This window comes from Thalia democratica, chromosome 6 (genome assembly GCF_965202585.1).
Source record: "Thalia democratica chromosome 6, ktThaDemo2.hap1.1, whole genome shotgun sequence".
In the NCBI taxonomy this organism is placed as follows: Eukaryota; Metazoa; Chordata; class Thaliacea; order Salpida; family Salpidae; genus Thalia; species Thalia democratica.
The window spans coordinates 46,172,562-46,198,245 of record NC_139170.1 but is presented as its reverse complement, the minus strand read 5'-3'; the positions used below and the strand labels follow the sequence as shown (position 1 = coordinate 46,198,245).

At 24.8% G+C, this 25,684-nt stretch overlaps 1 protein-coding gene across 1 annotated transcript; it reads right to left on the bottom strand.

The window, feature by feature from the left end:
* Positions 1-453: 453 nt before the first annotated feature.
* Positions 454-21,571, bottom strand: LOC145837920 (serine/threonine-protein phosphatase 2A 55 kDa regulatory subunit B beta isoform-like). The gene is made up of 12 exons (XM_082945409.1): positions 21,516-21,571; positions 19,327-19,410; positions 17,179-17,282; positions 14,796-14,967; positions 12,520-12,686; positions 11,656-11,782; positions 9,683-9,847; positions 7,479-7,569; positions 7,250-7,328; positions 6,878-6,969; positions 6,117-6,240; positions 454-1,390 (listed from the first exon to the last, which is right to left on the bottom strand). Exons 1-12 carry the CDS (start codon positions 21,538-21,540, stop codon positions 1,169-1,171), a joined length of 1,452 nt encoding a protein of 483 aa, XP_082801535.1. The 5' UTR covers positions 21,541-21,571; the 3' UTR covers positions 454-1,168.
* Between the last annotated feature and the right edge of the window lie 4,113 nt (positions 21,572-25,684).

Sequence of the window (25,684 nt, the reverse complement as noted above, 5' to 3'; positions counted from 1 at the left end):
TTAGTTGTTTAATTGATTTATGAAAAAAACTTCTAATTGAAATTTTGGTTAAAACTTTGAATAAAAGCCTAGTATTAACACTTCGTAAAAATAAAAAATTGAAAGTATTATTACATACAAGCTTAAGACTATTTTTGGATTTATCTTTTAGCTAAATAGCAACTTAAGATCTAATAAATTACACAAGCTAAGATCTAAATAAGACTTATTTTAGTTAATCATATTAGAGAGTTAACTAAAACTAAACATAAATATTATTTTATTCACAATTAGTTGAAAATATTTTTATTTATTTTTAATTTAAACATAGATTAAATAACTAGAGTTGTATGCCGGGAAGTTTATTACAATATATTTTAAACTTATAATTACTTGAAAACATTCAAATTTTTTATGACTTGACAACCATAGACAACTTACCAAACAAACAATTACTTAAAAACAAAACAGCGATAAAGCTTATTTAAAAATTTATTCGTAGCGGAATAAAGCTAATGCGAAATATTTTATATAAATACAATAAAATATTAATAAAAAAAAACATAAAAATTTTGATACTAACAGTAGATGGGCGCGTACAATTTATAAACGGCAAACTTTTTCAACCTTTTCACAATAAATTTGCAGCAATCAACAAAAAGTCCCTATAAATTCAAAACGTCCCAAAAATTTTCCAGTCATCTTTAAACGCACTTGACTATTAAATAGGGAAATTTTTTGCTTAAAAAAACGCAAACAGAGACCCCGATATTAAATATGATCTTTAATTCAAATTTCTTTTTTCAAATAAATAAGCAAACCAAGCCTAGTGACCCAAAACAGTTTTTCATTTATATGGTTTTAATCTTTACTGCTCTTTATATTAGTTTACTGCCTAAACAAAGTTCTAATATTAAAGGGGGGAAACGTTTCAAAAGTACCTAAATAAAAAGAGAACTATTTTACGTATATAAATATTCAGGATATCCATGACAAATACTAATCCAAAAAATAAGATTGTTGTTTTATATCAAGTGTGTATAGAGGACCGGACGCATTTTACAAAAGGGCGTCTTCATTCTGGTTCTTCCCCCGATTAGAAAGGTTCTGTTGTGACGTCATAGGGATTTACCCCCTAATTAGTACCTGCGTTGTGACGTCGACTGAAGAAAGTTGTGACGTCACGACACTACCGGCTCTCGTCATCTAGGTCTTCGGGGTGGGAGGTGACCATGGGCTCCGCGACGCCGCCATCCAGCGCCCGGCCTCCGTCGAATATGTACAGGTTGTTGGTGGCGGCGACGGCGGTTATTTTTTCCGAGGGGTGCCACGCCGCGTGCAGGATCTTGCGGTTGAAGTCCAGGTTGTCGACGTTGACCTCGTCCTTTTTCTTCTTGTTTGTTGAGTTTATCTGTTGATGATTGTTTAAAGTTTACTGTTAATTCTGATTGAACATTTTGGTATGAACCAAAAACTTTGAAAAGCTGGTTTACTAAGTTTTAGTTTGTTTTTAAAATGTGATGTTTTCAAAAAGTACAGGGTTTTCATTCTTTATAATTATATAACTAAACTAAATATTAAAAATTGAACTTAATAACAAGTTAAGACACGTCAACAAAGCTCTGTTAAAATAAATAGCAGACTAATTAAGCAGATTAATATTTAATAAATTATAATTTAATCATTACGCATACTATATAGTTTTATAACAGCCGGATTTAACATCATATGTCTCATTTATTATCAACTATTTATCTATATTGTTTAAGTTCATCTTTAGTAAACCCTCGTACTCATACACCTATTTTAGCTTCAATTTATTTTTTACAGAGCTCCGTTGAGGTGTCTTAACTTGTTAAGACACAGAAAAATATGTTAGTTTTACAAAGAAAGAGTACTTTGAAAATTTGTGGTTATAAGTAAACTATGCATATTCAAATAGCATAAGAGGGTTGAAAAGTAGTAACCCTGTGGTCAAAAATTTGGTTGTTTTAAAAATCATTTTTATGTAACAAAAAATTTTTTTTATTTATTCTGTTTTAACAAATTTAAACACAACTTCTTTTAGTTTTCAAAAAACAGTTCAATATTATTTCAGAGCATACAATAAACATTTATCTAGTCAATAGAGAACTAATGGTAATATTTTTATTTTGGTCATGTATAGCTAAACGAAAAGTATACAAAAATACTTTAACTTTGCTTGAAAGCTTTATATAAACTATGACACAACGACAAACAATGACCTCGTCATTTTATAAAAATAAACACCAAAACAAAATTTAATTCATTTTACTACATAACATTTTATTTACACCAAAAACTGCGTCATATTTTTATCTGTTCTTTTTTAAGATCTTAAGATCAAAAAACAATGATCATAGGCTTTCTATGAAAGAAAACGTTGATACAATAACAAAACAGTTAAAAATAAAACAGCACAAGACAAAATTACTCACAAAGCTATTTAGCGCGTTAAGCGTTACTAATAAACCACAAGTATACATTTTTAAAATCTTAATTAGTAATGAACTTGACTAGAAATTTACACATCCTGCATAATAGTTAAGTTATGATATAAGATATCATATTACAACTGAATACTTAAATTATACAAGTTTTGTATACGGTAAACACCTGAAAATAAACAATAGGTGCACACTATATTGTCCAACAAATGTTTTTTTTTATAAAAAAAAGCATATTTTGTAGTTAAGTTTTATTAAATTTATGTTGTTTAAAATTTACTATAAAAGAACTATTTTTAGCTAATATATATACATATATACAACAACTATATAATTACTCATAAACATCTTATTTGAATAATTGTGCGCGCTTTAAGAAACACTGTCACTTAAACAAGGCAAGTATGAATAATTTAATTGGTCAAACACAAATCGTTATATGCAAATAAATTAACCACGTGAGCAAGCGTTTTACACCTGAATTGTATGAGATTTATTATTTGTTCTAATATTTGTAACATTTTAATTTTATACAAAATTTATTAGTTGTTCTAATATTTGTAACATTGTAATTTTATACGAGATTCATTATTTGTTCTAATATTTGTAACATTGTAATTTTATATTAGATTTAATGTTTGATCTAATATTTTAATGTTTGATTTAATATTTGTAACATTGTATGAGCTGTTTGTTCTATTGGCACTAGAGTTTATTTGCTATAAATAACTTTAAAACGCCTTATAACTCATTTATTTGATTTTATATCCATTTGAAACTGTTTCAACTTCTTACTTTTACTTTTTTACTTTTAAATTTTCTCAAACAAATTATTCTATCAAACCTGACAAATGTTTGAAAAACTTACTACCTCAACTTAAAAGCTAACATATTTTAACTACAAGCATATCGATAAAATAATACACGCTTTAATTGACTTTCTTAATCTTTTTAAATCGGTTTTAGTTGACTTAAAGTATCAATTTATTTATAATTTTTAGTGAATAGTTAAATAAAGATTTTTAAATTATTATACAAAAAAAATAAGTTATAATATAAAACATCTAGTTTAGTTAGTTCATTAATATTGCAACAAGTTTAAAAAACATTTTAAACAAATACTATTGATAATTTAAGCAAAAACTTTTTTACAAAAGTTACTTGTCGTTTTTATAAATTTCGAAGTAATTAACAACTAACAGTTAACAACTTTAAGCTTGAATAAATAAGAGTTTGTTTTATTTTGCATACCATGAATAACTGCGGCCGGTTAGAGAAAATCACAGTTATTTTGATTAAGCAAAAACAAGCGCCCTTAAATTACTAAAAACGTTTATTGTAAAGTAAATAAGGTTTTGATTTAGAAAACAAATAAAAACCTCAAAAAACTATTTTAATTAAGAACTTAAATTTTTATATGGGAAAAGGTTCTTTGTACAATTTGAGTATTTAAAATAGTAAGATACAAAAAACAGTATGTATAGAATAATTCATACCAAATTGATACATTTTTTAAAAGTATACTATATAAATTTATAATTAAAAAATATATTATAACACTTAGGGAAAAAGTGTTTAAAAGACATTTATTAAATTTAAAAACCTAAGAAAAAAAAGTGTTACTTAAATAAAAGTTAAAAATAAGTATTACCGAACAACATTTTTAGTTGTATAAATTCACTTAGAGAAGCCGCTTGAACATGTAAGGGAAAAAAAAGTGAATTTATTTGAATTGAATTTCAGCGTTTTAAGTGTATTTTCAGCTTGAAAAGAGAAAATACTGACGTCAATTGAAATATTAATATTATGCTGGGTGATATGTACAACTAAATATTGAAATATTAAATTAATCAAACACAAGTCTATTTATAAACCCAAGCATTTGTAAATAGACAGTGATTTTTTTAGCCCTTAGTTACTTTAAAGTTAAGAAATCAAGTTGTTTTTAATGATTAACTAAAATTTAATTTATACAATTTGTTTATTTAAACTTAAGTAAAAGAACTAATTTAAGCGAAGGTTGTACAGCTGTTAAAATATTTATGTGAACAAATAACAAACTAATCAAGTGAAATTCTGCCTGCAAACTGAAGCATTTGTGAACAAACAGTTTTGAGACATTACATTTAAAAGGGTTATTTAACCCTTTTTAAGCAAAACTGTAGTTTTGACACAATTCAAACAATTTTTAAAACAGTCCATTGTTTTTGTGGATTAAAGTATATCCAAGTACATGAGCTTGTCTCAGTGCTATATAGTTAGTGTAATTTTTTTTTGTTTAACAAAGTCTTTTTTATATATGTATTTTTTATATACAGTAGTTGTAGGTAGATTATTTGATTGTTTTAATGTAAAAATAAAAATATTAATATCAAGTAAGTATATACAGTGCTCAAATATTTTGATTTTTTTAGGTTTTATATTAAAATAAATCAAGTAAGTAAAAAATTTTTTTTTTTTTTTGCAGTTTAATAATATTAACAAACTTTTTTTTTTTACAAATCCTTATTTAAACATTTTACATACAAAAAATAATAATCCAAGCGAATTTAATACAATTTTTAGATAAAACATATTTTTCTAGACTTTTTCTTTATCTTTTTTAGTATTTTTTTCATTAAACTGTCTTTTGCCTATGTTAATTTTAATTAAAAAGTTTCTGACTAAGTGGCAACCGGGTTATAATAACCTTCAAAATCTTCATAAATTTTTATAACAACTATAAAATAAACACTACTTCTTTTAATTATTTTTACCAATTTAAAATCTAGCAACGAGCTTTTATGAATATCTTTAAATTTTAAAATGAATAAAATAGTATTAAGATTGTTTACCTATAAAACTTAAAAAAAATCGCTTTAGGAGAAAACATAAATGACCGAAGAAGTACTGAGGAGCGGTGTTTCTCAAAAGTGTGTAATGTATTTGTTTTAGCTTTGTACTAAACACTTTATAAATAACTATTTTATCTCAACATTTATTAGTCAACAAAAAATGCGTACTCGTTTAAAAAACGTTTGTTTCATTTATTTTAATAGTACCATTTATTTGTATATCAGTTAAACAATTTTATAAATTTGTTTTTGTTAACGTTTATCTTGTACTGTACATATAATATATATTTGATGTTTTATGCAAAAAAATTCTAAGTAATAGCTATATGATTAGTGATAACTAACTTAACTCTATAAAAGTGTTATTATAAATAAATAAAAAAACAAACAACTATAACAAAAAGTGAACTGAAATTAAATTCCTCATAATTAATTTTAAAAAAAGTTCAAAACGAATACATATATAACCTACTTGATACAAAACCAGAGTAATTTTATTAGCATCTACCACAAAAACATGTTTGCTATGCAACAAAAAATGTGTCTATATTGTATTGTTGTATATATACTTTTTTGTTAATTTGTAACATACAACTACAATATCTAAATTGCAATTTATTAAACATTAAATACACTTTATATTTTAACGTGCATATATGTTTTTAGATTGAAAATGCAATTGTACATAACAGTGTTAACATGAGTCCAGGGTTTAAGTGTACATAGTGAATATAACAAAAAACTATGTTATTTCTAACATCCATCTTGAACTGTAGCTCACTGAGTAAATTTAGGTGGATAAAAGAAAACTCATGTTAAATAAAAAACAACCAACCTTTCTCGGTTTGAGCATGGATTTCATGAGGCTGCCTTCTCTGGACGCTTCCAACGTCACGTCTTTCTTTGAATTCACGTCGAACACTCGGAAGAAGTTGTTGTAAGATCCAGTCATTATTGCACTGTTAATAGTTATTGTCAAGTTATTTATAAATGTAGGAAGTAAAACTAAATATTTCAGAGAATTATAAACTTATAGATGAATGTAATATAAATTTAAATATCACACTATGGGTACAAACAATTCGTGTAAACGAAATTATGTTTTAAACTTTGAGTGTTTTGTAACAAACTTGTTTTGAATGTATGTATCTCTTACCACAAACAACTACAATATAGCACGAAACATAGTAACTTTTTGTAGAACACTAATTTGATTAAAACTAGTATAAAAAATTTAAGTTTAGATTATTTTGAATAAAGTATAAATGGTTTTAACGTTTGAAGAAAATTTACAAATTTATTATAAAAAAGTATTTGTTTAAAGTTTAATCTTTACAAGTTTTAAATATAATAACAATTTGGTGGGAACATCTCAAAAATTCTTTACAAAAACTTATTTTAGAATTGACAAACTATGTTTGAAAAACATAAATGTGGTTGTGTACAGATAAGCAACCTAACAAACAGGATTGACACTAAAAATCGCAAAACCATAAAACTCAGAAAAATTGTGATTTTAAACATACTTATAATAGTTTATGTATTAGAAGCTAATAAAAAACTACATTAACTTAAATAAAATAATAAAAATAAAACCTGTCATCGCCATTCCAGCAGCATTCGAATTTATCAAAAATACAGTCATTTTCGTAAAGTGCACATAATTTGCTTTTTAAATGCTCGTGAACCTGAAATTAGTAGTTGATACTTTATAGTTTTTAATTAATAATTCTCGTATAACGCGCATAATTTGCTTCTAAAATGCTCGTTTATCTTAAAATAAATAAAATATGAAGGTAATACAAAAAGCAATTAATTAAGAATACAAAAGTCCCTTCTACTTTTAAACCAACACCTCAAAACCTATGGGTTTAGTTTTTGCATAAACAATTCAAATCTAGTAATTTCATTTCTTAGAATTCTAACTTTAATAAAACCTCGAATAAATTTAGAAAAATCAATTTCTACCTTGAAAGTTTCGACGGGTTTCGACTCCATGTTGATGTCCCAAATTTTGCATGTGAGATAGTCCCTGGTGACCATGTACCTGCAACAATTTTGTAATAAATAATTAAACAAAAATTAATAAATTTGTATTTCCAATAAAAAAGATGATAAACCTATACATTTGTATATGAAATGTACCTTCTGTAAACATACTTGTATAATAAAAATAATAATCTTATACGAAATATACCTTCCGCTATTGCTGAATTTAACGTCAGATATTGAGGAGATGATCTCGCTGAAGAAGGATCTCTGAGAAGGGTCTTCGGGTTCTTCGAATACTGAAAAAAACAATAATTAATTCTAGAGATTTAATATTCAATTATAATTAATAATAGTTGTGATGATTATCTCTGAGAAAGGTTTTCGAGTTCCTCAGATACTTAATAATAATTAATTTCTAAAATTAAATATTTAGTAGTAATATGTAACAATTTATTGATTTTAATATTTATGATCTCGCTTAAAAAGAACCTTTGAGAAAGGTCTTCAGGTATTCTCGAATAATAAAAATAATAGTTAACTTAATGACTTAATATTAAAATAACAGTAAGCAATAGTTAGAGTATTATGTTTATGAAATGTCTACCTAACTAAGAAGTAAAAGTGTACGAAAAGTTATTGAACTTTAACAATAACAAGCATTAGTTTCAAAATATATTTTCATGATTTTTACAAGTTTCAATTAAACAAAAATCACTCTAATATCTAAACAATCCTCGGATACTGGAGATGATTTATGAATACAAATAATAAAAATTAAATCTTAACTTTTTTTAAAACAAAAAAACTACAAACATCTGAAGAAAAGTTAAACACTTGTAACATTTAAAAGAAATTCAACTAATATCAGTACAAATGTTATGACTAATTTGCACTGAACACTTATTTGATTTTGTTACGTTTTTATTTGGATTTAGAACAAAATTTACTTTTAGAAAACTTCTAAATAATTTTTTTAAACTTTTTGTCTGTTCAATGCGTACAACTCAACAAAAATTTTTAAGTAGACTTACATTTTAAATTAAAATTTCTAAAAGTTTATATCTAATATAAAATTTTCTTTGAGTAAGTTAAGTTTATTATATATGTTTACAAAAATTACACCATTTTTATTTAAACTAAGACTATACAAAAAGTCATGAAAGACTAGTTTTATTTTCAAATATAATTTGTTCACTTATGACATGAAAATTTATGATAAAAAGTTTTTTGCTTTAAAATTTTAAGAGCTGAAGTAATTTTGTTTTAAACGTATAAAAAAATTTAAATCCAACATAAAATACGAACTATAGTAGTACTTTACAAATACAAAGTCACTACTAATATAAACTAAATAAAAACAAATTTTTAGCGTGTCTGCCTTGCAATGCAGATTACCTCATACCCCACAACAAAATTAATCTAATATTATTTCAACTAAACAATTGTCAAACGAATTTTAAGCGTGTTTATCTTGCAATGCAGATTCCCTCATACCCCACAACAAAATTAATCTAACATCATTTCAATTATTCAAACGAACTTTTAGCGTGTCTACCTTGCAATGCAGATTACCTCATACCCCACAACGTAATTAATCTAACATTATTTCAACTAAATAATTGTCAAACGAATTTTTAGCGTGTTTATCTTGCAATGCAGATTCCCTCATACCCCACAACAAAATTAATCTAACATCATTTCAATTATTCAAACGAACTTTTAGCGTGTCTACCTTGCAATGCAGATTACCTCATACCCCACAACGTAATTAATCTAACATTATTTCAACTAAATAATTGTCAAACGAATTTTTAGCGTGTTTATCTTGCAATGCAGATTCCTTGATACCCCACAACGTAATTAATATAATATCATTTCAACTAAATAATTGTCAAACGATTTTTTAGCGTGTCTACCTTGCAATGCAGATTCCCTCATACCCCACAACAAAATTAATCTAATATCATTTCAACTAAATAATTGTCAAACGAACTTTTAGCGTGTCTATCGCACAGCGCAGGTTCCCTCATACCCCACAACAAAATTAATCTAACATTATTTCAATTATTCAAACGAATTTTTAGCGTGTCTACCTTGCAATGCAGATTCCTTGATATGGCACAACGTAATTAATATAATATTATTTCAACTAAATAATTGTCAAAGGAAATTTTACCATTTGAAGGCTTTGGAAAACAAGGAATTTTGTAAATTTAAACTGATAAAATCTGACTTTTTTTAAATTTTATCAAATTTCCTGACTTTTCCTGACTTTTTTTCAAAACCCCCCATTTTTTCCTGACTTTTCCTGACTTTTGTCATTTTTTTAAATTTTTCCTGACTTTTCCTGATTTCCTGACTTTTCCTGACCGAGTGGCAACCCTGATTATTTCAATTATACAAACGAACTTTTAGCGTGCCTGTCGCACAGCGCGGACTCCCTCATGTCGCACAACCTCACCGTGCCCTTGCTGCTCGAGTAGACGAACTGGTGGCAGCTGGTCGGGTGGTTCTCCGCCGCCGTTATCACCTCCGTCAGGTTCTCCATGTTGTCCGGCTTGATGTCCACTATGTCTGTTTGAAAATAGTAATAAATTTAATATTTGGTAACTAGGTAAAACCCACTGTGGTTGTACAATGGGAATTAAAAGTTATAATGAATTTAATTTTTGGCCACTAAAATAACTAATTATGTTTACCAAGTCTGTATGAATATTGAAATGGTTTTGAATATTACTGTAAATTATTTTTTTTAATCAATAATATAATAAAAATAGTGTTTATTTAATGTCTCACTAATGTCTACAATATCTTCATAAAATTTGAACAGTTTAGAATAGGGTTACTAGATGGTCCACTGTGATTGCGTGGAATTACAAGATAGTAACCATGTACCGGACTGATCAAAATAAATTGTGATAGAAGATTTAGCTTGGATCGTTCGTGATCCAAAATATACTTTATCAATAAAATAAAAATATTAATTTTGGTTACCCTCGATTTTATATGAGAAATAAATTATAAAAAACAACTTTTGCCTAAAATGACGCTAGACTGTTTTATTTCTAAAGAGTCACAACGTCTTTCAATTCATAGATTTTGTTAATTCATTTGATCTACAGCTTAATATTTACTGTGTGTCTTTATTTGAAATAGTAAAAAACAATCATGAAAAAGAAAATCTGTAAGAGTAGAATAACTATATCTATCAGTTATTTTTTCTAATTAGCTTATGAAATTAACTTTTCTGAATTTAAGATAAAATAAATTTAGATTAAAAAAATAATTTTGTTAACAGTTAAGTTAAAAATAAGTTATATAAACCTTGTAATAAAATAACAAGGTATAGGGTTGCCCAAAGTTTTTTACAAATTTCTTCCAGGTTTTTAAGAAACAATTTTTTTGGTCCATTTTTAGTACAAAATTAAGGTTAAAAAACTGTCTTCAATAATATAAAAACATTGAAAAGATACTGTAAAGCTAATTTATATGTGTTTTTTAATGAAAAAAATTAAATTATACAAAAGTGTTTTTATCATTATGATAGATTTTTCGTGTCTAAACGAAATTTTATTACTTTACATGTAAATATTCTTTAAAACTGCAGGTTTTTTAGTTATTTTTATTCAAAATTTCAAAAATTCCAGGTTTTTTCCCCAAAATTTTCAAATTCTGGTTTTTTCAGAATCCCAGGTGAGGTGTTTTGGCAACCTTGTAAGGTAGCAGTATATACGTAACTAATCTTTAATTTTTGATATAAATTTTATGCTTGCTTGTTGATTTAGCTTTAGTTTGTTATTAAAATAAAAAAGCAAACATAAGGGTAACCACAAAAAACATCAAAAGCATCAAAAATAAAAAAAACTTTTACAAAACTGTTGCTTATTCACAAACATCAAATTAAATTACTTTCAAGTTTAAGACAAAAAATAATCAACTCTAACCAGTATACAAACAAGTTAATTAAAATCTAAACAATCTATGTCTTATATTAGACTATTATAAAAAATACCCCAAAATAAATGTAATAAAAAAGTTTCTTATTTGTTTAATATGAAAAATTAGCTTCAATTTATTTTAAGAAACTAGTTAATTGTACGACAATTATCAACAAACAAAAAAAGTAGATTAACTTAAATAAACAATTTAACAATTTTTAATATTTCAAAATGTGTTGTAAAACTAGGTTTCACAAAAATTCATGAAATTATAATCTCATACACTTATCTACTAACATTTTTTAGTTATGAGCTGTATTGTTTGATCTAAATACTTTTGTTTAAAACACATTAACAAAACAAAAAGATCAGTTGTACTCAAAAGAACCAAGTTTACTACTTTGAAATATTTATTCTGTTTGAAATCTACTCAAATCAACCAACTGAAACTCCTGTCTGTGATTTCGAGGTTCCACAGGTTGATTCTGAGGTCATCAGCCGACAAATATGTTTCGTCATCGCTGTTTATTGCTATCGAGTTTATGTGGTACATGTGGGCGTTAGCGAATACCTGAAATATTTTTTTTTATATACTCGTGTAACATTGAATATTAATAATTATTATTTAAACATTTTCATTGCTATTGAGTGTATATGGTACATGTTTGCAAATATCTGAAATTTTATTAGTTACTATTTAATTATGTTTCGGTATTATTAACAGTTATGTTAATTGTTTTTGAAAAAACAGTGCAATTCAAAAAACACTCACCTTCTTTGGGATACCTTCGAGAGTTTATGAGATTCTAGTAAATTGTTTATTCCCAGAGATAATACTTTAGTGAACTAAGCATGAAAACCACCAACTTTTATAAAACTTATTTTATCAAACCACTAAAATTCTCAACTTTTTGGGACTAGGATAGATCATGAGTTGAGATATTCAAAAGATTGGTAATTTTTAGAAATTTTACCTTAGTGAACTAAAACAGGAAAATTATTTTTTTATTTAACTTATTTTTACTCTACATGAAACAAACGAAAACTCACCTTCTTGGAAAACTTGTTTAAAATTTTCTACTGATACATATTTTTTTTGATTGTAAGTTTTTACTGTGGTGCACGATTAATGTCAAATAATGTTAAAGGAAAAATTAAGTATTCAGTTTTAAGAATACTTCATTTCTGACAATAATAGGTTTTGTATGTGGTGTACGACTGGATAACCGAAAGGTTCCTTTGTACACCATGTCCTTAGACCAAACTTTTTTTATCGTTCAACAAACAATATTACTACTAAGCACCCACTTTTTTGGGGCTGGCCTCGATCATGAGCTGTATCTCCTCCCACTTGGGCACCCGCAGCTTGTCGGGTCGCGTCCGCGCGTCGTACACGGCTCCCTCGTCGTCCCTCAGGTTGAAGCCCACCGGCTGCTTCAAGCGCTCGCTCACCTTCCATAACTTCACTGTTTTGTCTGTTGCGAAGAATAATACATTATTGAAAAAACCACGTTAATTTTATCAAGCTAATTTGTTAACACCTTTATACGGATTATTCAATTATTATTATTAAATTCCATAATATTTTTTGTAAATATTAATATAAATATTTTCAAACAACTTTTACAATTTCACTGTTAGGTCAGTGAAGAACAATTGCATAATTTTAAGTTAACTTTAAAAAAGTTTCAGGTATCGTTTTATTCAATTTAACAAACAACTCAAATAACGCAATAAGTTTAAGGTAATGTACATAGACTATTGTTATAGTTTTATGATTTATTTTACCAATTTGTTTGTTTGGATACTGAAACCTTCCATAGTTTGACTGTTTTGTTTGTTAAGTAATTGTATATACTTGAAATGATTGTTATTACATTGATGTTTACTTAAATCAGGATTTTCCAAAGAAAGCGAAAATTATTTTGGTTTTATTTTGACCATGCAGTGTACTAGTAGACAAATATTTTATTTGCAATTAAAAAGTACTACATTGAATCACCCTGAATTTTATATAATTCTTATAATAACTCTCATAATAATATATCTCAATATTATTGATGAAACTACGATGTTAAACCTATATTAGATGAGAAAGCAACTTCACTTCAAGTTTAGCATAAAAAGGGGACAATTTTTTTACAATTCAATAAACACTTTATGTAACTGGTGCACCTATAACCAAATATAGTTTTCTTTGGATATTTTTGTGCCAGATACTAAATTCATTGTTGAGTATAATTATATTACTACGACTATAATATAACAAAACTTTTTACAATTGTCTAATCTAAATACATTAGAAAACTTTTTAAATAACCAAATCAGTTACTACCTAATGTTTTTTTGGTTAAAGTTATAACTAATTAATATTGAATAAATAAGGCTTTCAAAAAACTATTAAAAATATATTATTCTTACTTAATATAACAAATTTACACCAAAAGAAAAACAAAATCACATTCAAAAAAATAATTCAGTCGTGTTAATACTCGTATAATCCAAATAAATCTTAAAATCTTGAACTTTTAGAATTAAGTGTTGTAATTTTTTCTATAAACTGTAAGAAAATTCAGACATAGATTAAATTAAAAGTTATAAATTTCTATAAACTTTCAAATAATTATACGATATATTTAAATATGTTAATCAACAATAATTTTTTTATGTATTAAGAAAACAATTATAATCATACTTTACAACACAACTTTATTTTTTAATTTGTTTGTTATAACAAGCTTTTGTTCTAAAACGGAATATTTTCTCAAATTGTTTATTTTGTTACTTTACAATAATTTTTGAAGTTTTTTAAGAATTTAGATGTTTTTCAGCTTTTCAATTAATTTTATACCGAATGCAAGGCTCATTTCTTTCGATGAATGAGAAAACAGTTTCAACTTCATCAAAAACTAAACATCAGAACTCCTTCCTATCATATAATTATCATAATATAATATTTATTAATATTATATTTGTTTATCACTTTACAAAAAACATATCAGAAAGATATGAGACAACGAACAAATTTTGTTTTTTTTTCAAAGAACAATATAGTTGTACCGCATACCAGGGTATTCCTAATCACAAGTTATTTATGATTTAGTTTATTTCAATACAAAAAATCATTGAACGAAGGTAAAACAGGATAATTAATTATAAATGAGCCTTACTGGTTGAAATGAAATATTTAATCATTTTATTAAAACTAGCTTTTATGAAGCACTTAGTCGGAAGTATACGTTTTATAACTATTAAGAAAAACTTTATGTTTTCTATGCTTTTAATTGATACTAATTTCTTTTCTATAAAAAAATTTAAAATGAACTAGAAATAATTCTTTGTAAATAGATGTAGTTGAAAAAGCGTTAACCTAACAAAATATACAAATGAATTAACATCAGATAAAAAAAGTTTGAAATATTACAACCAGAGATAATCCACGGTTATTTCATTATAGTAACTTGCTTCTTTAATATAGAGCACATTGTAAAAAAAATCATAAACTAAATAATAATTTAACACTAACAAAATTGATAAACAATAAAACGCATAATAAAATCTTAATAAAATAAACAAATTCAAACCGTTTGTGGATAATAGAAAATGGGACTGGTTTCTCCGGTTGAGCCACCGAATTTTGTTAATTTTTTCTTCGATTTCTAAACTTTTCAAATAATCGAACTCTGGTTCGTGGGACTGGAATGTGCTGTAAACGTTGTAGTCGCTGCTTCGGTTGCTTTCTGCACCTTTTTTCACCTGGTTGAATAGAAAATAAAAAATCAAAATCTAATAAAATGTTTGTTAAAAATACATAAATTCTAATGGTGTACAGTAGTTAATTTCTGCTCTTTTTTCACCTGGTTTGATAGAAACATTTATTTTAATCTAAACATCTTAAAAAATCTGAATCAATTATTGGAATCAAAGAATAATTAAGTTTAACATTTAAGTTATGTCAAAGTCACTCTTGATTGATGCTATTTTGGTTAACATGTTTAATTCTTTACTTGAAACAATTTATACAAATGTGGTTCTTAAATTAAATGTTTGAATTTTATAAATTTTCCTATCACTTCAGTTTTTTAAACATATACATGTTTAAGTTTTTGCTATAATTGCCCAAGGTTTTAATAGTTTGGGTAATGCTGTTAATAATAGTATTAATATTTTTTTAAATGCTAAAACTGATGCATTTTTACAATACATTTAAAACTTAAACTCAACCTTTAGAAACAAATCTAAATGACACTGAAGATAGATCATAATTGATGAAGCTAAATATTTACTTTTATTTAAATTTCTGTTACATGGTTTATAACAGATTCTTATACCTTTTGTCAGCTTATTTTTGAAAAACAAACAAGATAATCATAAAAGTTTAAAAAAAAACAGTTTCAACTAAATGCATTTGACCATAAACTTAATTATTTAGCTTTTTTTCAATCTGGTTTACTAAAGTATTAATTATTAATATGCCAAGGTCAAACTTTCAAGTTACATAATGGAAATTAAATATTATGAAGTTTTCAACGAAACAGGCGTTTTAGCGCTGAAGTTGACTTACGAAGATAATCTTGCTAATCTTTTTAATTAACAACTTGTAAATGTTAGTGACCACCATTTTGATACTTTTAAAAACATACTTTCAACTTGTGTTCAATAGCTAAATGTTACTAGCACAAATTTAAATGATTTAATAAATTTAAAACTGGTGTACTTGCAATATACAAACAAACCCTTTCAACCGTAAATAAGTTTATAAGGTTTACAATATTATAAAAATTAACTAGAATATGAGATTTAAGAATTGTTTTTATTCTACTGATAAAATTACCTTATACGTTTTTCAGCACTTGTATAAAAGCAACAGCACCAACAATTTAAGTATATTTGAGTCTTAACTTTAATAATAAACCAACCAAAATTTTAAACTCATAAATCTCAATTTTGTAAATAGCATTGAAACTGACCTAGGTATTCATTGATTAAATATAAATTTTTAACTTGTTTTATCAACTATAGTAAAATGAATATTATTAAACTAAGTGTAAAATCAATTATGAAATTAAAATGCATCGAAGCTTGTTTACATTTCTTATGAAAGTGAGCGTAAAAATGAATTATAACGTTATTTTAATGGAAACTACCAAAAACATACTTTAATCAACAGATACACTTAGCATAAATAAAAATCAAGCTATTGTAGCAAGTTAATTTTGCTTTACAAGTTTTAATGTTATTGCTAATTTAGGCTAACAGATCCTCTTTGAAAAATGACTACATTTCCTAAAGAAACTAACGCAATGTAGTTAATTCAGTATTACAACAGAGTTGCTACTCTTTAAAGCAAAAAGTCAGCCTGAGTGATCAAAAACTATCCTAAGTTTAAGACAAACTTTTAAAAAGTAGTACAGATAATAAATCTTTTATACCTAAAACACAAAAGCAAAAAACATCGGCGAAAGTCTGCAGAACAGAAGTCCGGACTTTCGTATGCCGTGAGACAAGCTCAAATTTAACTAAAGGGTTGATCATTCCAATTCAATCATCAGACCACAAGTTTCGGTAAAATGAGACCGGTTTCGTCCTTATTAGGACTCATCAGATGAGTGAGTCCTAATAAGGACGAAACCGGTCTCATTCTACCGAAACTTGTGGTCTGATGATCGAATTGGCATGATCAACCCTTTTGTAAAACACCAAAGGAACACCAAAAATAGTTAACAAATACGAAAAAATTTAAAAATAAAAAGACCTAAGTCATAAAATATCAGTCTAAAAGTATCCAAACTAGACTGAGTTACCTTGAGTAGTCTGAGTGTGAGTAGCCCAGTTAAAAGTTAGATGCTGGTGTCGCTATTATTTAAAAAAAAAACTACAACTAACAGATCTGCTAGAATCTCATCGGAAAATTACCAATAGTTAAAATAAACTTAAATGAAAAAATATATTAAAACAAAAACTAACAGATCCGCTAGAATCTCGTTGGAAAATTACCACCCTGCCTCCCTTATCGCCAGTGGCTAACAATTCGCCGTCCTGGTTGAATTCCACCGTCGATATTATATCCGCTGTGTGGAGTAGTTTAAATGAAAATTCGTAAACAAATATAATATTTTTTTACTGATATAATTTATTTTTGATTCACTAAAATAAAAAAAATTTTGTAGCTAGTATGAATAAATCTGTTGTGGACAGTTGTACAATTGTTAATTTGTAATGTTGAAATTTTTCAAAACTTTTAAAAGATTATTTGTCGAATAATTTCTAACAACAATAAAAACTACAAGTAAGTAAAAGTTTTATAAACATATTAAGTGCAAAGAGTAAAATAAAAATTCATGTGTATAGATATTATTAACGTTGCGTAAAATAACAAAATAATATATTGTAAAAAAAATTATTGATATGTTTTGTCATTAGTATAATATTTCAGGCCAATATAAATTTTCAAAAAATATTTTGCACAGACATTAAGAAAAAGAAAGTGATTGTGTATAAAAAAAATCTGTATAACTTTTAAATTTGATAATAAATTTGTAGTCAAAAGTAACATCAAGATATATAAAAGATGTTCATTTTTCTAAACATGCTAAATAATAAAAAGCGTTTTAATAAACGTATATTTTTAAAATAGATAAATAAATAAAAATGCAAAGAGCAATAAAGTGTGTTGCTGTAAGAGAAATACATGATACTGATAAAAATATCAATCATTTACAAACTGTACTACTGTAATTATTGAAATCAATTTGCTAAATAAAGGAAATTGTGTCAAATTTTTTTGTAATAGCTTCAGCATAAAAAAGGTTTTAAGTAAAACAAATAAAAATAAAAGAGTTCATGAAAAATAATAATAAAATATCAACATAACTAATTTGTGAAGAAGTAAGTAAAGTTCTAAAATGTTTTACAAGTCGTACAGAAATGAACATTAATTTCAAAAATCGTATTTAGTAGTTTAAAAAGTATTTAAGTTAATTAATTTTTTTTTTATAAAATTCAATTTAAATTAATTCAAAAGACTTCTCATAACAGAAACTCATTATAATGCCAAATTGTTTGTGTAAAAATGTTTAGAATAAACTGAAACGGTGTTTTTATTAATTGTTCACTCACAATCACAATCACTTTCAGGGGCTTTTTTACAAGCCATGGCAAACATCTTTTTTCTGGCGAGTCTTTTTGAAGCTTAATTGTAATCAGAAATGCATTAAAGTTAAACACCAGAAACACATAACATAAAAAATAACAAGATTTAAGATAGGTTTTAAAAAACTTCAAGGTTTTAATTTTTTTAAACTTATATTTGTTCTTAAAAGCTAGTTTGTAAACTTACATAAAACTTTTATAAAATACAATTACTTGAAAAGTTTCATAACTTGAAACTTATTTAGATTGAAGGATCAATTAATTTTAAAACTGACAATAATCATCTTAAAAAACAGTTCATTTCAGATTTAACATTAAAATTTACAAGTAGTAAGAAAAATTATATGGAGTTTATTTATTAAATTTAGTATTTTTTCAAGGTGATAAAAAAGTGGTATTTCAAAATCAGTTTAATAATTAACAACAAGAATAAGGTTTTTACTGATTAACAAATGAACAGCTGAGAAGCATTCCAAATTCTTTAGATTATCTTGTCACTTAATATGTGCAAACATACTAAAACAAATAATAAAATTAAAGATATATGTAACAAAATACCTCTGCTATTATCTTCTGTTTTTATTTCTAAACCTGCCTCAAGGAGATACAATATTATATTAAACAAATAGAAATATGTTTATCTTATTATAACTTACTGGTATTTTTTGACATTAGACAAATTTAAGTACACTTATACATTATAAAGTTTAAAGCCTTAATTATTTTAAATAGATTTAAACAAAAAAAGGCTTAAAAACAGCATCTAGGTTGTTTTCTAACGTTGTTGCAAAATAATTACTTTAAAGATAAGTATCTGATTTTTAAAACATATGTTTTAACCTCTAACAATTTTTACCTTTCACAAGCTACTATACACTATTTTAATAAAAACAAAAAACTTAATATTTACTTTTGACTAGATGTTAGCTTTTACAAATTTTTTTTTATTGAATAACAACTAACGTTCACTTATTTCATCTTCGTCTGATGTGCCTTTAACTTGTGAAAAATACCATTCTAAATTTTTGTTGTTTGAACAGGTAGAGGCTGTAATAAAAAAAAAATTATAATTATATTTTTCACATTCTAAATTATTGTTATTTAAACAGGTATAGCTGTGGTAAAAAGTTATTATTAAAAAATAACTTAACACTTTTAATATGTTACTTAATATTTTTACATACTAAAATTTTGTTGTTTGAACAGGTAGAGCCTGTAGTAAAATAATAGTTTTTAATAACTTGTATTACATAATTACAAATAATTCATATTCTACATTTTTGTTTGAATGTTTGAGGCTGAAATAAAATAAACACATTTTTTAACAAATTTAACACTGCTAAAAAACTACAATGTACCCTTTTCTACTTAAAATTTTGTTTCCAAAAAAAGAGAGTTAACAAAATGATATATTATTATAGCCTTACTTCTAATATAAAACTAAAAGTACTTTTGTAACTATTTACCTTTTTTTTAATTTCTAAAGAAGCTGTAATAAAGTACTTGTTGAAAAATTTAATTTCGCTTATTTTTCATCAACGAAAATAAATTACTTTATATTAGCCTTGTATCTAAATACATCTTGTTTTCTTTTGAAATTTATAAATTAAAATAATTTTTTGAAATTTCTAATCAATACATTAAAATAAGCATCTACCAGTAGTAAGCTTTATCTTTAAAAGTATATTTCCAAACAGACAATATATTGTATTTAAAACTATTGAAATTGTATAATATATTATGTTATAAAAAAAAATCCTACAGATTTTATGCAATTATTTTTCGACAGTTAATTTTTTTCTAGCTTCCTCATTATATTTTTTTATAAATCATGAACAGCTGGAAGATAACATATCTTCAAGTTATTAAGTTATGTTTTTCTTTTATAACAAAGTAAGTAAGTCAAGTTTTTGATAATATTAATTACAAAATTCAGACAGTTATTTAGTTTCACCCCTAAAAAGATTACTAAACTGTTTGTTATTCTTATTGAAATAGAACTTCTATTTATATCACAGTTTATTCCGTAAAGCAATGAAACTTAGTAACTGTCTTTTTTTATAACATACATTTTTATATATCAATCTTTATTTTGAATTGATTACTTTGTTAAAACTGCTTCTACCACTTCTTTTTTAATCTGCTTTGTACAGTTTATTTATAATACTGAAAATTCAAAGTAAATTGCTTTAAAATTGAGGAATAATATAGATTTTTTAATTTTAAAATTTTGAGATGCTAGACCAGGAAAATTTTCATTCCATGTGCTTATATCACAAACCTTTACAAAAATTATTACTAACCAAAGTTTGGTGATATTTTTGTTTTAACAAAATACCTAATAGCATATATTTCAAGCTTTATAACAAAAGCAAACTTTAAAAAAAAAAATGCTGTACCCCCCATGGCATTGATAAAACTTTCCAAAAAAATGGAAATAGTGTTTTATGTTTACAGCTATACAAACTACTTAAAAAAAATTCAGATTTTTAAAACCTCACATGTGCTAAAACACACTAAAAACTGTTTTAATTTTTATAAGCCTGTGGTTTGAGCTTTTTTTTTTGATAAGTTAAGCTTCAAATAATGTGTCTGTTTTTCAAAATTGTTTACAACAATTAATACTAGTTATAAACTACATCATGTAGAAATACGTCAAGTTTAGAAACTCAATAACTAATTTAAATTTTACAAATTCGTAATAAATTTAATATTTTTAGCTTAGAACTTTAACTATATCAGTAAGTCTGTTTTTTTTTCTAGTCTAGGAGATATTGAAAAAATAAAAATTGAGTACAAACATTCTATTTTATTAAGAGCTATTTCTTTGAAAATAGTAAAAATTCTAAACACTAAATAAATTCTAGTTAACATTTTTATTTTTGCTAAGTATTGAAATAAAATATAATCATGCAGTTTGTAAATAGCAAATAGTTGGATGAAATTTAAATTTTATTTATAGCCATTTAAATACATTTTATTAAATAGTTTTAAAATATATAAAGTGTCTTGAATACTTTTATTTGCAGTCATCTAGTGACACTTTAATTACAAGTTTTAAAAAATAATAAGTATAGAAAATAGTTAATGTTCCAATCAAAGTTTAAATATCAAAATAAAATTCAATTTAAGAAATAACCAACAAAACTTACGATTTTGAACATCACTAGCTATCATTGCCTATATAATTTATAATGCTTAACAATCTGTTGATTAAAAAAATATTTATTCAAAATATTGCTAACATTTAAATAAAAGTATAATTCTTTTATTATATTGTATTATTTTCAAAAACTTATATAGTAACTACTTCTATTACATATTATCATACATTAGCATTTTCCAATTTTATTTTTAAGATTTTTTTTTAGTTATCAAATATTTTATAATTTAATTTTGAGTAAAATTATTAATCATTTGTTTTATTATATTATGTTCAACAATTAAAGATAGTTTTTAACTTCTGTTTATCAATATATAAACTTGAAGGTACTTTGAAAAAAAACATTTAAGTAGCTTTTCAAGTTTGTAAACATAACTAGCAATACTTGTCACTACTAATAAATTTTGTCACATTTTAGAAATTTATTGAAACTTGTTTTACTAAAACAATACATTTAATAAGTGTACTTGAGTGAACAAAATAAAATTGAGCTAAAACAATACTTACTTTTATACTACCTAACAAGTGTTAACTGTTTTTGAAAACAAAAGCTGCATTTCTTAATTTAAAAATTATTTTTGTGACAAGCTATTTGATGAGTCTTAAACTTAAAAATTATAAACAATACTTTTCAATAATAATAATACTTTAATAATTTTTGAATTAAACAACATTAATATTTAGTAATAATATATAGAAAAAACATATTCAAAACTATTTGAAATATATTAAGTAGTTCAATAGGTTAATAAAACCTGTCAAGCACAAAATTGAAACAATTTAAGGTATAAGAAAACTGCTGCAGCATATAGTATATTTTTACTTTGTTTTTGATACTATTCATTTATAACTTTATGGAAACAAACAATGTTTTCAGATAACAACTATCAACAAAATAGTTTGGTAAACAGATAAAAAAAGCTATTTAGCACTAAAAACTTGTTTAAAAAGTTTTACTTGAAAGCTACTAAAAACAGTGTTTAAAACAAATGTTCAAGTAATGAAAACAAAAAATAACCATTTTATTTTAATAGTATATGTAAAAAATAGTAAATAAGAATTATATAAGGGCATAAAAGCAGGGGTCAGCAGGTCAAAAAAGGGACTATTTTAATGTGATTAAACAATCATATTTTTTAATAAAATTTCTGAACAAAAATGCGGGTAATAGTTTACCTTTTAAAGAAAACACTAAAATATTTTTTCAATAAATAAGTATTAATAGATAATAAAATAGTATTAAAAAATTGAAATAAATTTTGAAGCAGTTTGGTCAGTTTGCTGACCCTTGGCATAACTTATTTTTACAAAATTAAACATTAACTCTATTAAGTTAACTAATACTTTTATGTACCATAAGTTTATTCATATTATAAAAATGTCAATTATCTTTTAAAATATAGTAGCTTTGAATAAAAAACTTTTGAAACAAACATATTGACAAAACTTTTTTCAATGTCAACTTTCTCGGAAACTTAATTTTTCACTTATGTTCAACTTTATTTTTGAGTTAGTGATTTCAAATTCAAGGAAGTATTTTTGTGCAATGTTTGAAAAAAAAATTCAAATTTTTTTTTATATATTTTTTTTTATATAAGATTTCAAATTTATTTTATATAATTACTTAAATTTCAAGTTATAAGACTAAACAAAAAAATAGTTTATCTTAAAAATATTTCAAATCAAAAATAATCAATCCTACATGTTTTTAAATTTATTAAATTCAAGTTGTTAAGTTATTGCACAAAAATTGTGGGAGAAAAAAAAAGGAACTAGTCTTTTTGTCTTTAAGTTTATACCTTTCTATAAGGAACCTATGATACTCTTTAACTTTGATTGTTAAGACTAAAACTAAAACAGCAAATAAATAGAAATCACTAAAAATCTATCTTCTCCTACCTTTTTTGGGATAGCCACCTCAAATTTTCAGGAAATGTTCCTCGCAATATTTAGAAAATTCTGTTGGAATAAAAAAATTTAAAATTTAAAATAAAAATTTTATAACAAAAAACTGTTTTTTTTTTGTTTAATTTATATATAAAATTTTAAATTCTTAAAAACTATTTGTCACATAATTTTCTAAATATTGCAAGTAACATTTCCTTAAAATCTGAGGTAGTTGTCTCAAAATACGTAGGAGAAGATAGACTTTTAGTGAAATAGTCTATTTTTGCTCTTTTAGTTTGTGCCTCCCATAAGGAACCTATTGTTACCTCTGACTTTGACCAGCTATGTCTAAAAAGTTATTTTGAATTTTTAAATCTGTATAAAACATCTTATAGCTCAGTGAAACCTATATAAAATAAGATCAAATTGTGAAAAAAAAAGTGTTTTACCTCTCCTATGGCCTTAATAGTAGATTTAAGAAACAGAACACGATTTAGCACATACCTAGAAACATAGTTTTAAGTTTTCTAAAGTTTTCTGAGCGAATAAAATAATACTTATGCACTGATGAAAGATTTTTTGAAACACTGCAAAAATTATTAATTTTTAAGCTTGTATTTTTGCTTAAATAGCTGAGTATATTTTTTTAAATTCTTTTATCATCTGAAAAAAAGCTTGATAAAAACTATTTGGTGTGTTTGTTTTAAGTTTTAAACATTTTAAAAAAAGTTTTAATTATTTATATATATATATCTAAAAAAATATTTTATACTACTTTTTACAATTATTATACTTATAAACATTTCTTATTTCAAAAAAGTTAGTTTTTGTTAAGGTGTTTGTTTATTAAATTATTAAAGTCTTTAACTGAGTAATTGACAGTTATGAAAATAAATTTAATTAGCAGTGTTAGAAACACAAAATATTAATCAAAAGTTAAAAACAAAATATTTATTTTTTTAATTTTTTTTCATGTTTTGTTGAAATTTTTGGAAGTTTTTATCATTTAATTTTTAGTTAAATTATTTTTGCTTCATGATTTAAATAATATTAACGTTTGTTTTTAAATACTTTTTTCAATAAGTATTTCATTTATTTTGCTTAGTATATTACAGAGTTGCTACTATTTGAAGTAAAAAGCCAGTCGGAGTGATCAAAAACTAGCTGAGTTTAGAAGAAAACTGAAAAAACATTATTATCCAAGCTTAAACACCTTAAAATACTAAAATAATAAGAAAAGGACTTAACAGAGACCAAATTTTTAGAAAATATAAGCAAATCATAATAGGTGTGAGATTTTAACGTTTTAAACAAAACATCTAACAAACCTGAGTAAGTCCAAGATTTTCAAAAGAAAATCAAACTAGCCTGTGTTGGCCAGAATAAACCTGAGTACCTTAGTAGGAACTTTAATATTGATATTATATGTTTAGGTTTTAAGAAAACAAATAGAGAGATCTCAACTACTGGATGAGAAATAATGAATTAATTCTATTATTTTTATATTAGAATTTAATTTACAAACTAAGTTTTGGTCAAAGACCTCATCAGTGCTTTTATAAATCTAAAAAGATTGTGACAGTCATGGAACCCTAATATTGATTCAAAGCAATAAAAATTTAAACAGATTATTATTTAGCTTCTGTAAAAAATATAATTTAAAAAAACAATACTCAAGCATTTGGTAAGCTTTTAATCATCCCATTAAAATGATTTTTTGTTTCAGACTACAAATGAGTATTTATTTTATAATTGAAGTTTCAAAGTTTATAACTATAAAACTTGTTTAACTAACATATAAACAAATTAAATATTTCAAAATAATCAGTGATTTAACATATATAAATATTCATAAGTTAAGCTTTTAAATAAATTTTCAAAAAATTATCAAATTTCATGACTCTCCAGGTTTTTATGCCTAAATGGTTAATAGCCATCTTGACATGGTTAGAATGGCCACCACCAAACTTTTTAAAAACTTATTGTTGGCTTTTGATTTTCTTTTAGACTTTTTACAAGTTTTCTTGCCCATTCATAGAATAAAATCAAATTTTTGATAAAAATTTTATTATTTAGATCATAAAGTTACAGAAAATGACCACACTGTATAGTCGAATAAAGATAATACCATTTCTTAAGTAACATTTTTAAATCATCAAATTTTCACAAACACCTTACTAAACTTAAGATATTTTTATAATAAAAAAAAGAATAATTAAATTTGTATATTTTTAACAGGGTTACCACTTGTATCAAATTTCTTTCAAGTTT